Below are 13850 nucleotides of genomic sequence, written 5' to 3' on the forward strand. Positions count from 1 at the left end.
CTGTGCGACCCCATGGACTGAAGCCCGCTCTGTCCATGGGATTCTCCAGGCAAGAATACTGGAGTGGGTTGCCATTCCCTTCTTCAGGGGATCTTTCCGACCCAGGGATCAAACCTGGGTCTCCTGCATTGGCAGGTGGATTCTCTACCATCTGAGCCACGAGGGAGGACTCTGCTTAAATAGTGAATATGAATCTTCTAACAATTCTTTTTCTTCCATCTTAATCATGAGGCAGGAAAAGCGTAAGGACTATTGTTGTCCAGTCTTATAAATATGACTTTTGACACAAAACTTTAATTTCAGCATGCAGTAGTCATATCTGAATTCTGTCTTATGTTTGTTTTTATGCTTTCTCCTTGTTTGGAATTAAAGTCCTCAGAGACTTGTTTTTTGTTTTTTTTTTTAACTTTTAGTTGTTCTTCACAAAAACAATTTAAATTAACTCACCAAAGATAAAAGTCTCTTTGCTTACTTGATAGAATATTCATTTAATTATCAAAATGTTTCCAAATAACTACAGATGCATCTTCCAAGTACTGTCTTGCTTGAAACATCCTTTTCTGTGGTAAAAGTATGTGGTGTGAGATATAGTCTAATAATTCTTCCCTGTCAGTATTCAATAAATATTTAAGGTTAGCTCATCTAGCTTGCCTGAATGCAATCTTAAGATTTTTTTTTTAAATCAGAGGAATTTCTGCTACCAATCTTTCTGAATTAAAAGGAATAGAGGCACTAAAAGTGTCAGAGAATTCAACACTTAAATCATGGCATTTATTGATATATGACCATTAAAATAACCTTGAATTTACTGCAGAATTTTTATGCTTTTCTGTTCTATATTTCTTGTGACTAGCATTGACTGACTCATGCAGCTGACATCATTCTCCAGGATAGACATACCCTTAATCCATTGTCATATTTGAAAGTTTGGTGGTTTAAGGTATCGAGTTTTTGTATGTGTGTTATGAAAAAGAGATTTCTTTTATATTTCCTTCAAGCAATCAGAGGGTGGATTTTGAAGAGAAATTTAGAGGAGTTGCTTTTCCATATTTCATTGTCAGACAAAAATATCTTTGACAGCTGCACTTCAAAGACCTAAGAGTAGCTGGTGAAGAAGAGTTAAATTAACGTTTTTGTTTTACCAGGGGCCACTTTCATATTTTATATATGCTGGTGTTTAGAAGCAGACTTGAAAAACATTTGTGTGACCAGCCCCTGGAAGGCAACATTTCTAACATACTGCTTATCTTCCTTTATAAACTGTTCTTCTTTAACAGTTGCCTTGGGGCACAAACAAAAAATTAGCAAGTACCTATTTTTCTGACATTAGTACTTAGAATTTTTCTTCTACAAACATATGCTTTCTTAGTGCTCTCCCCCAAATGCAAATTTTTGTGAAACAGAAACACAGATCATCTAACAGTAGACTCATTACCCTAGTGTTTAATGATCTTTTTTGATTATTAATTGTGTCTTTTTGTGACCTACAGCTATGACTTCTTAATCTAAGAAGTATTTGCTTCTAAAGAGTCTAGTTTGTCCACATGATGTCTCCTTCAAAGGAGAAGCTGGATGATTTATTTCCCAATGTTTATCCAGATCTTCAGGAAAACACGTTCAGGCTAAATCTCACTGAGCCTAAACTTCTGTTGATGTGTCTGAAAGAGACTCTGGGAAATTGCCTCACCTGGTTGTGTGAGGCAATTCCCTGTTCTTTTTTTTCCAGAAAATTCCAGATTTAGAAATATTAGAATATGTGTGCATGCTAAGCCGCTGCAGTCGTGTCTGACTCTGTGCGATCCTATGGACTGTAGCCCGCCAGGCTCCCCTGTCCATAGGATTCCCCAGGCAAGAATACTGGAGTGTGTTGACATTCCCTCCTCCAGGGGATCTTCCCAACGCAGGGACCAAACCAGTGTCTCTTATGTCTCCTGCATTGGCAGGTCAGTTCTTTACCGCTAGGGCCACCTAAAAAACCTCTCAGAATATACACACTACTATATATAAAATATTAATAGATGAACAAGGACCTACTGTATAGCACAGAGAACTATACTCAATATCTTGTAATAATCTATAATGGAAAAGAACCTGAAAAAGTATGTATAAATATGGGCTTCCCTGGTGGTTCAGACAGTAAAGAATCTGCCTGCAATACTAGAGACCCAGGTTCAATTCCTGGATTGGGAGTATCCCCTGGAGAAGGAAATGTCAACCCACTCCAGTATTCTTGCCTGCAGAATTCCTTGGGCAGAGAATCCTTTCAGGCTACTATCCATGGGGTCGCAAAGAGTCGGACACGACTGAGTGACTAACACACACGTATACACATATGTATGTATAACTGAATCACCCCACAATACACCTGAAACTAACCCAGCATTGTAAATGAACTGTACTTCAATTAAAAATGGTTGAAAAAAGAAAAGTTAGAATCAGAGAGTGAAAGAGAGGTCAGAGGATGTGGAGCCCAGCCCCACCTCTCTTAATTCATAGCTATAGTGGTTACATTGGCTTCCCAGATAGGGCAGTGGTAAAGAATCTACCTGCCAATGCAGCAGATGTAAGTTTGAAACATACCTATGAAATCATAGCTGGTACTGCCAGTGACTCAGATTGCTTTTCAAAATGATTTGATTAGCACACACCTTAGAATATAATCGCTAAGTCGTGTCTGATTCTTGTAACCCCATGGACTGTAAACTGCCAGGCTTCTCTGTCCATGGCATTCTCCCAGTGGGAATACTGGAGTGGGTTGCCATGCCTTCCTCCAGGGGATCTTCCTGACCCAGGAATCAAACCCGGGTTTCCTGCATTGCAGGCAGAGTCTTTACTAACTGAACTATTAGGGAAGCCTTATAACATAATAACACAGAGCAATGTATTAAGTAAGCATGTATTAAATAAGCAGTGTATTAAGTACAACCTGGGAAGAACAGGTTGTACAGTGGTAAAGAATCAGCCTGGCAATGCAGGAGACACAAAGAGACAGGGGCTTGATCCCTGGGTCGGGAAGATCCCTTGGAGGAAGAAATGGCAACCCACTCCGGTATTCTTGCCTGGACAATTCCATGGATAGAGGAGCCTAGTGGGCCACAGTCCATGGGGGTCACAGAGAACTGGACACAATTGAGTGACTGAGCACACCACAGTGGTTGCATCACCAGGATCAGAACCTGAGGGGCGAAATCCATGTGGGTGGAGCTCTCATGATGGAGCTCAGCCAGGGCTCAGTGGTGACTAAGCTTCATATCACTTTCCAAGTCTTGCCATTTGGGAAGGAGGCTGCTAACAATTTATGAAATGGATGAGAGAAGCTGAAAACAACTTAATAGGCTTAGAGTTTTTCATGGCCAATAGATAAGTTCTGCACATCTCAAAAACAAAACCATGATAGGATATTTTATTCCAGTGCTTCTCAAAACTGGACATCATTATGTGTTTCCCTGGGTGGTCTCTACCATGTACTTCGGGAAAGTAGAATGCCACATCATCTGTGCTTTGTTTTGTAACCCCAAAAGACAGATCATAATAAACAAGGAGGAAATATTAATGGTATGAGGTTGGAAAAGCCAGATGTTCATAAAATGACCTTGCCCTTGACTCAGCCTATGCTCACGCCCACCCATCGTTAGGGACCTGGTGAGTCACAGGAGCTAGAGGACTGGCTGGCCAGGGGGCGCCAGGGGATCAGAGTAGCTGTTGGTTGATTTGTGGGTTTGCTTTCATCTATTCAGGTTTACCCACATGGTGTTTAATGACGGCTTTAACGATCTTCATTTCCTGTCGATGTGTTTGCTCTTTGCTCAGAATCCAGTTGTAAATAAGTCTGGTCTTGCTAAAGTGCTTTTTCTTTTCTTCTTCTTCTTTTTTTTTATGACGCTCAACCAGAAACAGTCATTTTTGTTATCTTTTTGTGTCGTTGTTTATATGTTTGTTTGTTTTGGACATCAGGGCATATAGTACTTGAAGGGAGACAAGAAAGGTTCTCCCCAGTATGTCTTACATAAGGCAAAAAAAGGAAACTCCCAAATCAATTTTGGCCAACAGATCATCTCGATTTTTCACAGTGTTTAAAGCCATTATGAAGATGATGCCATACCAAATAGTAAATCCCCCCTTGAAAGACAGGCATATTGTTTGTAGCAATGGAAATAAGCCTGCCCTCTGGCAAGAATGATTAGTATTGAGCGAGACACAGCCATAGGCACAGCTCAGGAGTCCCCAGCACCTCCGTCTATGATGATGGCAAGTGATGAATTCTCTGGTCATAGAAAACAGCAAACAAAATGTGTGTGAGATCATGAAAATAGCAATAACGGTTTTCTCAGTCAATTGCCAATATAGACAGTGTTTGGTAATTACCAAGAGAGATGAAAATGAACGTTTGTCCTTTTTTCACAGGTTCAGGATGCATTTAGATGTCGATTGAGAAACTGTCAGGACCCAATCAATGCTGATTCTTCCAGTTCATTTCCCAACGGGCATGCTCAAATCATGGTGAGCTTTAACTTCCCCTCTGAGTGTTGATTCAGTCATGGTTTCTCAAGGGAATAAACAATTGTTCTTACTAGTAAAATAGTGTCAGATTTCTCTTGAGTTGGACTGTAGTTCAGTCACAGACTTGGAGCTTCAATACCAGATGATGGTTGCGTCCGGACTGGGTGGGAGTCCTGGATGTGTTACTGGCAGACTGGTGTGTTGAGTGTGGGGTTTCTGGGCAACACCGGGGGGGTATGTTCATCCTCACACAGAATTAGGGTTAGCAGTATATCTGTAGGATCATGTTTGTTTACAGATCAAAACATGCTGCACCTGCAGTTCTGGCCTGAAAGCCAGACCTGCCGTGGTCCTCACCTTGCCTGCCCTTCAAACTCCTCAGAGGAGCTGCACTCCAGACCAAGGAAACAAGGATCCCTGGGGTGGGACCTGGCCTGGGGGGAGACCCACGACAAAGACCACCACCCTAAAAGCAGGAAGGGCAAACATGCTCCCAGCAGAACGGTCAACCACTGTGCCTGAGTTCTGACTGCTGTTCGGATAAGGGATACTTTACACATACTCACTTCCATATATTTTAGAAATGAAGTGAGCTTTAAGCTATGTCATTAACAGCAAGGCTTAATAGAGTTTTCTTCATAATATACCTGATTTATTATCAATGTGTTTGTATTAGGCAACACAAAAATAGCCTAAATGATATGCTAGTAACTAAAGCAGGAGAAAGAGTAATTTCTTTTTAAAAATAAAGAGATAAATACTGATATCTTGAATCTAAATATTGATTAAAACAGGCTACTATAATTTCACCATTAAAAGTGAACTAATCAAATAGTGACAGTCAATCCTAAAGAAAATCAACCCTGATTATTCATTGGAAGGACTAATGCTGAAGATGAAGCCCCAATATTTTGGCCACCTGATGTGAAGCGCTGACTCATTGGAAAAGACCCTGATGCTGGGAATGATTAAGGGCAGAAGGAGAAGAGGGTGACAGAGGATGAGATGGTTGGGTGGCATCACTGACTCAATGGACATGAGTTTGAGCAAACTCCAGCAGATAGTGAAGCAGGGAAGCCTGGCATGCTGAAGTTTATGGGGTTGCAAAGAATTGTACACAACTTAGTGACTGAACAGCAACAACTATGTGTTTACAATAAAAGTTTGGAGAAAATATGAGGATGGAACTAAACTCTAACAGGCTCTGGGCCAGATTAATATTGTTTAATCTTCAACTTTAATCCGTAAACCCTAAGGCTTTTGTCAGATTTGCATAAAAGGGGATCATCAGAAAACCCTAGTTTGATTTTAAGGGTTTGACAAAGCTATATTATAAGATATTACATTTTTAACAATATATTCAAAGTGAATTTTTTTAAATGTAAATAACAAGGACATTTATTTACATATCTTCACAATATTTCACATTCTAGTATTTTCATTGTGGAATTGAAATTCCTTAATTAATTTCATTAAGGAATTGCCTTAAAATTCTGTTCTTTCATATCTGGTATTAGAGGACCATAGGTACAATATTGCCTTATTAAAACTGTACAACATATTTCCAACTGATTTTATCCAACATATGGTTGCTAGAAAATACTCTTGAAAGCATTTGATTATTCCTTGAGAAAATTCCTTTGCACAAAGTATTAACAATATTCTGGTACTGCCTAGTCAGATATTTGTTAACGTCAGATACTCTGGTCAGTATAAGCTTGAGCTCTTCATTAAATGATGATTCTATGTCTTATTATTTCTTGTTACAGACAGACTTTGAAAAGGATGTAGACATTGCTTGTCGATCAGGTAAGAATATTTGAATTTTGAAAATGCAATCATTAGATGTTGAATCACTTTTATGTTTTTTGGGGTTTTTTTTTTGTTTGTTTTAAAGAAAGTGCTGTAGTTTACACATCATATATTCCTATAGATGAGCAAATTGAGTCACCTGGAATCATTGTAATAGCAAATGTGGGAGAGGAGGAGGGAATGAGAGAGAGAGAATATGAATGGGGAATGGGAGGAGGTGAAAATGGTTGACTGGGAGCACAGATCACAGGAAAGCACTGACTTGGAGATGGAAGCCTTCTATCCACCTCTCACTGGTTGTCAGGTGCAAGTCCAGTCAGTTTGGTGTCTCTCTGTGCCTCAGGTTCATCATCCATGTAGGAAGGATGAAACACCACTGTGTGTGTGTGTGTGTGTGTGTGTGTGTGTGTGTACTATAGGTTTATTGCTGTATTTGCAGAGGGGACCACGACAGAGCATGCACACGCCCTGCTTAGAGACCTGGGTCCTGTGACCATGTCCCCAGTAGCTGTCCTCCAGCCTGTCAGTTCAGTTCAGTCGCTCAGTCGTGTCAGACTCTTTGCCACCCCATGGACTGCAGCACACCAGGCCTCTCTGTCCATCACCAATTCCCGGAGCCTACTCAAACCCATGTCCTTTAAGTCAGTGATGCATGCCATCCAACCATCTCATCCTTTGTTGTCCCCTTCTTCTGCTTTCAATCTTTCCCAGCATCAAGGTCCTTTCCAGTGAGTCAGTTCTTCGCATCAGGCGGGCAAAGTACTGGAGTTTCAGCTTCATCAGTCCTTCCAATGAACATTCAGGACTGATTTCCTTTAGAATGGACTTGTTGGATCTCCTTGCTGTCCAAGGGACTCTCAAGAGTCTTCTGCAACACCACAGTTCAAAAGCATCGAATCTTCACTCCTCAGCTTTCTATATAGTCCAACTCTCACATCCATACATGACTACTGGAAAAACCATAGCTTTGACTAGATGGACCTTTGTTTGCAAAGTAATGTCTTTGCTTTTTAACATGCTGTCTAGGTCAGTCATAACTTTCCTTCCAAGGAGTAAGCATCTTTCTGGTTCATGGCTGCAGTCACCATCTGCAGTGATTTTGGAGCCCAAAAAAATAAAGTCTGACACTGTTTGCACTGTTTCTCCATCTGTTTCCCATGAAGTGATGGGACCAGATGCCATGATCTTAGTTTTCTGAATGTTGAGCTTTAAGCCAACTTTTTCACTTTCCTCTTTCACTTTCACCAAGAGGCTCTTTAATTCTTCTTCACTTTCTGCCATAAAGGGGGCATCATCTGCATATCTGAGGTTATTGATATTTCTCCCAGCAATCTTGATTCCAGCTTGTGCTTCATCCAGCCCAGCATTTCTCATGATGTACTCTGCATAGAAGTTAAATAAGCAGGGTGACAATATACAGCCTGTGAATACCACCAAAAGCAGATGAATAATGCCTCTTTATACTGGGAAAAAATATACTTTCTTTTATTTTTTGTTCATTTGTTCTAATGGCACCTTTGAGAATAACAGTGAATATCCACATAACCTTCATCCAGATATTTGAAAGCAAATACTATTTAGCCCAATCCAGGTCTTTTTTTTTTTTTTTTTAAGATTAAGCAAACTGTGTTCCTTCACTCATTGCTCAGCATCCTCCCAGGCAGACATCGTGCCCCCTGGGGTCAGTCATTTAAAATTATGGTACCCAAATTTTAAGTATGGTGCCCATTTTAGCCAGCACTTATCACAGTTGGCTCTTTTCCTTATATTAATGTTGTGTACATTCACATCTGATTTCATAGCAGCTGGTAAAATAATAATCCCAAGACTTTTTGTAGTAGCTGTCAGGGATTTCCTAGGCTATGATTATGTAAAGGTTCTGCTTTTTTTCTTTTTCCCTTAAAGAAAAACTAGCCTTTGCATTTATCTCTATTTGCTATTATCTTACTAGTTATAAGTTACCATTCTATCCATTTGAAATTGTTCGGCCATTGAAACTTTGATAAGAATGCCTTCTAAATAAGTCTTCTTCCAAACTTTACAAATAAAGGAATGATACTCATCTTGTTCTCTTTTGTTAAAATATGCATTTCCCCAGATTCATTGCATCCAGAGATTTAGTATTCTTAATATTAGGCCAGTACCATTATTTTATTAGAAAAAAAATCTTTTAATGTTTTCACTTTCGGTCTGTGCCCTTTTTTAGCTGAGCTTATCAAGAACTTGCTCTTGTGTTTTTCTGAAGATTTCCTTCCACATTGTATATTCAGTGTCAAAGCCTCAATTCCTGGTCTCTGAGTAATCTTTCTCCAAGTTTTGTTGAAATTTCCTTTCCCAAAGAGTGGCACGTATCTGATTATGCAAAATATTCAAGTGCTTTTTGCTTTGTTTTGGTTTTGTTTGCATTTTGCCTTTCACTACTTGATTTATTTCTCTCAAAAGTCTCATCACTTCAACATCGTGTCTGTATGTGTAGGTGGTGTCAATTTGTTTATGTTGTGTGTTCAGAATTTGGATATCTACATTTTGAGCATGTCAAAGGAATAGTTACATTTCTCATATAGAGTCAACACTGCTTCATAAGATGAATTGTATTTCCCCAAATATTTGATATACAAATTTTCAGTAAAGATGGCTGTATCACTGCACTGATAAAAGTGTGCTACTATAACTACAAATTATATTTATACAAACTAAATATATGTTATACAAATGCAGATTGAAATTGAAAGTGTTAGTCACTCAGTTGTGTCCAACTCTTTGTGACCCCATGGAGTGTAGCCCACCTGGCTCCTCTGTCCATGGGATTTCCTAGGCAGGAATACTGGAGTGGATTGCCATTTCCTTTTCCAGGAGATCTTCCTGACCCAGGGATTGAACCTGGGTATCCTTGACTGCAGGCAGATTCTTTACTGAGACACCAGGGAAATGCAGATTATGCAATCAATATCCAGTACCAAGATTTAATTGTAGTTTATGATATATCACAAAAGTAAAAACTTATCTATATGTACTTAATAAAATATAATAGGTCCCCATAACTAGCCTTTAAATTATATTGCTATAAATTTTGGATTAATATTTGCTTACAGTTTAAGATTTAAAGATTCTTGCCAGAATTTGGAATTATTTTAAGGGCTACTTTTTGGAATATTACTAAATGCATTAATTTAACATAGTTTATCTCTGAATATTTTTATGTAAATTGCTCCTGACAATCCCAATTCATTACATTAAGATGTTGAGAAATAATTTTTTAATGGAATTATCCTAATTCTTAAATAGAATAGTTAAATTTAAAAAGTCACACCAAATTATGGGTTACTAAAAATATGCAATGTAGAGTAGATTTAACATCTTTGTTTGGTTTTTTGCTTTTTTCTGCTCTTTTAAAAAAACTTTTATTGGACTATAATTGAATAACATCTTTAATATATAAAAAGAAAGAGAAACCTAGTGCAAAATTAAATACAGTAACTCTAAGATAAGAGATATTACGTGAATGATACCTGTCTTGAAATAATTTGAAAGCGTCTCTTCTTTGTAATAGGGAAAGACATTCATAATTTTCTATTTTCAACCCTTGCTTTAATGCATAATAATTAAGATGCTATTTGAAAACTTGATAATGATGGGTAACCCTGAATATGTCTGAGACTTCTCACAAGGAGATAATAAACCAAATACTTTAGTTGCTGCTATGTCGCTTCAGCCGTGTCCGACTCTGTGTGACCCCATAGACGGCAGCCCACCAGGCTCCTCTGTCCATGGGATTCTCCAGGCAAGAACACTGGAGTGGGTTGCCATTTCCTTCTCCAATGCATGAAAGTGAAAAGTCAAAGTGAGTCGCTTAGTCGTGTCCGACTCCTAGCGACCCCATGGACTGCAGCCCACCAGGCTCCTCCGTCCATGGGATTTTCCAGGCAAGAGTACTGGAGTGGGGTGCCATTGCCTTCTCCATGCCTAGCAAAGCAATCAGTGAAAAGGGCTCTGCCCGTTGATAAGGCAGCGCTGGGAGCCCCTGTTGAACCAATGTGCACACAGTGCTGGTCTGTCTGTTTTCAACACGACCATTACCAAGAATATTTCTTCAGAATGTCATTCTCTTAGACTTTGAAACTGATAGCTGTTCACAACTAAGCAGGCTTCAAGTCATTCTGCCTCCATGACACATAAAGTATGGCTTCCTTCTTTATAGAGAGGCAGAAAAGAAAAACTAAAATATATTTTAATAAATAATTCTGAACTACTCTGTTGATGGTTTTTTCTTTGATGTGGTTTATGTTTTCATTTTGTTCTCTTTCTTGCTACAAGCTATTGTGCATTTTTAACTTTTCTAAGCCAGTATTTCACAGTCTTAAACTGGAAGTTTTAGAGACTCATACAGTTTTTTCTGCTTAAAGTCAGTTGGCACTTTTAATACCCGCTCATGAGCATTGGAGCATATGGATGAATTGATCTTGTAAAAAGAAAAGACCTTGCTTTTCATGGGACTGAAAATGATAAATACACTTGAACCCTGTATCTACTTGACCATATGGACTTCATAGATAAATACTCCTTAGTTTTCAACATGCATAAATTTTGAAGGTATTTCTGACACAGTGGGATGAAATTCTCATTGATTACCTCTTTCAAGAAGTATTTTAATGAGTAGAACTTGTAGAATACTGCAGAGGGGAACCCTTTAAGAAAAAGTCAAACTCTTGTGAATATATTCATAATTTTATAAAGCCCTTTGCAGTACACTGATGGAGAAAATTTCTCAGGGAACCTTCCTTTCCTGTGAAAGTAAGGCAGAGTTATTTAAGGTTAGGGCACTGAGATTTTTGCAAATCTTTTTATCAGTTTTCAGATATGCTTTAGCCACCTGAGATCTATCATATCAGAATCAGAGCATATCAGAATCAATATAGAAAGATTCAGTTATCTGGACCAGGTACAAAAAATAGAAATGTAATTTTTGATAATTTTTATTTTATTAAGGAAAATGTTTAGTAAAACGAGGAACAACAGAATATAGTAATAAACGATAAGCATGCATTAACTTTCTTTTATTGCTTTTATGTTCTGATTCACAGTTCTTCATAAGGATATTGGTCCCTGCCGAGCAGCAACAATAACAGGCACCCTTTCCAGGATTTCTCTGAATGATGATGAAGAAGAAAAAGGAACAAACACTGAAGCACTTAGCTATTCAACATTGCCTGGAAACGTCATTTCCAAAGTCATTATTCAGCAGCCCACAGGTCTACACATGCCCATGGGTATGAATGAGCTAGGCAATCAATGTTTGAAAAAAGAGAACAGTGAATTGCGGAGAACTGTGTACTTATGTACGGATGATAATTTGAGAGGGGCGGATATGGACATCGTCCATCCTCAAGAGAGAATGATGGAGAGTGACTATATTGTGATGCCCAGAAGTTCTGTAAATACCCAGCCATCAATGAAAGAAGAAAGCAAAATGAATATCGGCATGGAAACCCTGCCCCACGAAAGGTTATTGCACTACAAAGTGAATCCTGAATTCAACATGAATCCTCCTGTCATGGACCAGTTCAATATGAACTTAGAGCAACATCTCGCACCCCAGGAACATATGCAGAATTTGCCCTTTGAGCCTCGCACAGCTGTGAAGAACTTCATGGCCTCTGAGTTGGATGAAAATGCAGGATTATCAAGAAGTGAAACTGGATCAACGATATCGATGAGTTCTTTAGAAGTAAGCAATGGACCAAGTCTTCCCTTAATATTTGAAAGACAGATAGGCTGATAGACAGTCTGACTGATAGATTCATAGACTGATAGATAAATAAGTGGACAGATCAATAAATAGATTGATAGAGCAATAGAGAGACTGGTAGATAGACTGACTGATAGATGAGAGATATAGATAGCTAGATAAACTGAGTCACGGGGCACTGCACTGGGGAGAAGTGCAACACCCTTAGCTTTAGCTTTTGCGTGTTTATATTGCTATGTTGGGATTAAAATTCTGTGTTTTTCCAGTAGAGCATCAGAATCCCCTTTCTCAAGACTATATTTTTTTAAAGAAACCCTCTTTATTTTAAAAAGATACTTATATGTAATAATTTTGTCATAATGGGAACCAATAAGAGCATTCCTGAACAAACAGAAGATCCTCCTGACGTTTCTCAGGTACCAGAGGTTTTTGATGGTTAAAGTAGTTTCTGGATGACATTGAAGACTTTAACCAAGGTCTGGACTTTTTGTTTGAGGGCAGCTCTTGAAATAACAAAATTGAAATGTCTCAATGAGGTCTACCATTACACTGATTATTATAAACGTATGATTACCATAGATTGATATCTTTCAGAATAAGTATATTGCTTTTAGCTCTTGAAGAATTATGACCACTAAATGTTTTGGTCTTAAATTGTGAACTCTTGGGAGGCATATAAATTAAGCAGGCCAAGAGACAGGACCCTGAGGTCCAACCACATGATTTTTGCAATAAAGCAAGCTCCCCTCAGCTTCTTTCTTACCCACAAAGTGATGCAAAGAGTAGTCAACAGGTATCAATATTGCTCATATTTTATAACAATTAATCAAGTAATATCTAAGTCAAATAAGACAACTCATGTATAATAGTCTTTGATAGACACCCTGTTGCTATTTTGTATGTGACTTTTATATTCTTTACCTTAAAATTTTTCTATAAACCCACTATTGATATGGGCTTCCCTGGTGGCTCAGTGGTAAAGAATACACCTGCAGTGCAGGAGACATAAGTTTATTCCTTGGGTCAGAAAGATCTCCTGGAGAAGGAAATGGCAACCCACTCCTGTATTCTTGCCACGAACAGAGGAGTCTGGTGGGCTGCAGTCCACAGTGTCACAAAGGAGTTGGTTATGACTTAGCAACTAAACAACAACAACATTACTGATATATTGCATATGTTCAGTATACAGTGCAATACATGCCTTATTTTATATGCATTTCCAATTGTTTTAACATAACAGATTATCTCACAATACGTTATAATTGGTTGCCTGCTCTTTCTATCAGATGTTTGCTGATAATCTTAGGTTCTAGTGTTCAAAAGTGCCCAGAGCAAATTACCCCTCCCTTCTCCCCACAAAGCTGTGCCTTGTACTATGTCAAGATGAAGAGAGATCCTGAAAGTTTATAGTAACTTGTGTGGTATAATTTTGAGGTTCTTCCCAATTGAGTTGAGGGAATTCTAGACCAAAATAGGCATGCAGACAAGATCTAGGATAAATCCCTAAATTCTAAATCAGTGTTAAACAAAAGACAGTTTCTGAGGAAAATCATTCCTTGGAACCATAGGCATAGGGGCAGTGAGTCCAAGTTGAGTCCTGAGTGGCTGGAGCTCCCTCAAGACAAAAACAGGCCATCATTCTGAACTAGCAGAAGGGCTACTGTGTCTGTCTCGAACTTGCATATCCCCGACAGTCGCAGGTCTATGACAATAATGACCACGTAAACACAAACTACATAACATTTATTCAAAGTCAGAAAAGTTTCTCAAAGAATTTCAGTGATTATGAATA

The 13850-nt window shown here is 38.6% G+C and overlaps 1 protein-coding gene across 3 annotated transcripts in view; it reads left to right on the forward strand.

Annotated features, from left to right (window-relative positions):
• ADGRB3 (adhesion G protein-coupled receptor B3) overlaps nucleotides 1-13850 on the forward strand; it is a 918859-nt gene that overhangs the window by 877723 nt on the left and 27286 nt on the right. For all 3 annotated transcript variants that reach the window (XM_027550854.1, XM_027550852.1, XM_027550853.1), the window contains 3 exons: nucleotides 4405-4500; nucleotides 6270-6309; nucleotides 11394-12037. In XM_027550854.1, coding sequence (XP_027406655.1) covers nucleotides 4405-4500; nucleotides 6270-6309; nucleotides 11394-12037 — 780 coding nt within the window. The remainder of the gene's footprint in view (nucleotides 1-4404; nucleotides 4501-6269; nucleotides 6310-11393; nucleotides 12038-13850) is intronic.

The sequence above is a fragment of the Bos indicus x Bos taurus genome, chromosome 9, assembly GCF_003369695.1.
Source record: "Bos indicus x Bos taurus breed Angus x Brahman F1 hybrid chromosome 9, Bos_hybrid_MaternalHap_v2.0, whole genome shotgun sequence".
In the NCBI taxonomy this organism is placed as follows: Eukaryota; Metazoa; Chordata; class Mammalia; order Artiodactyla; family Bovidae; genus Bos; species Bos indicus x Bos taurus.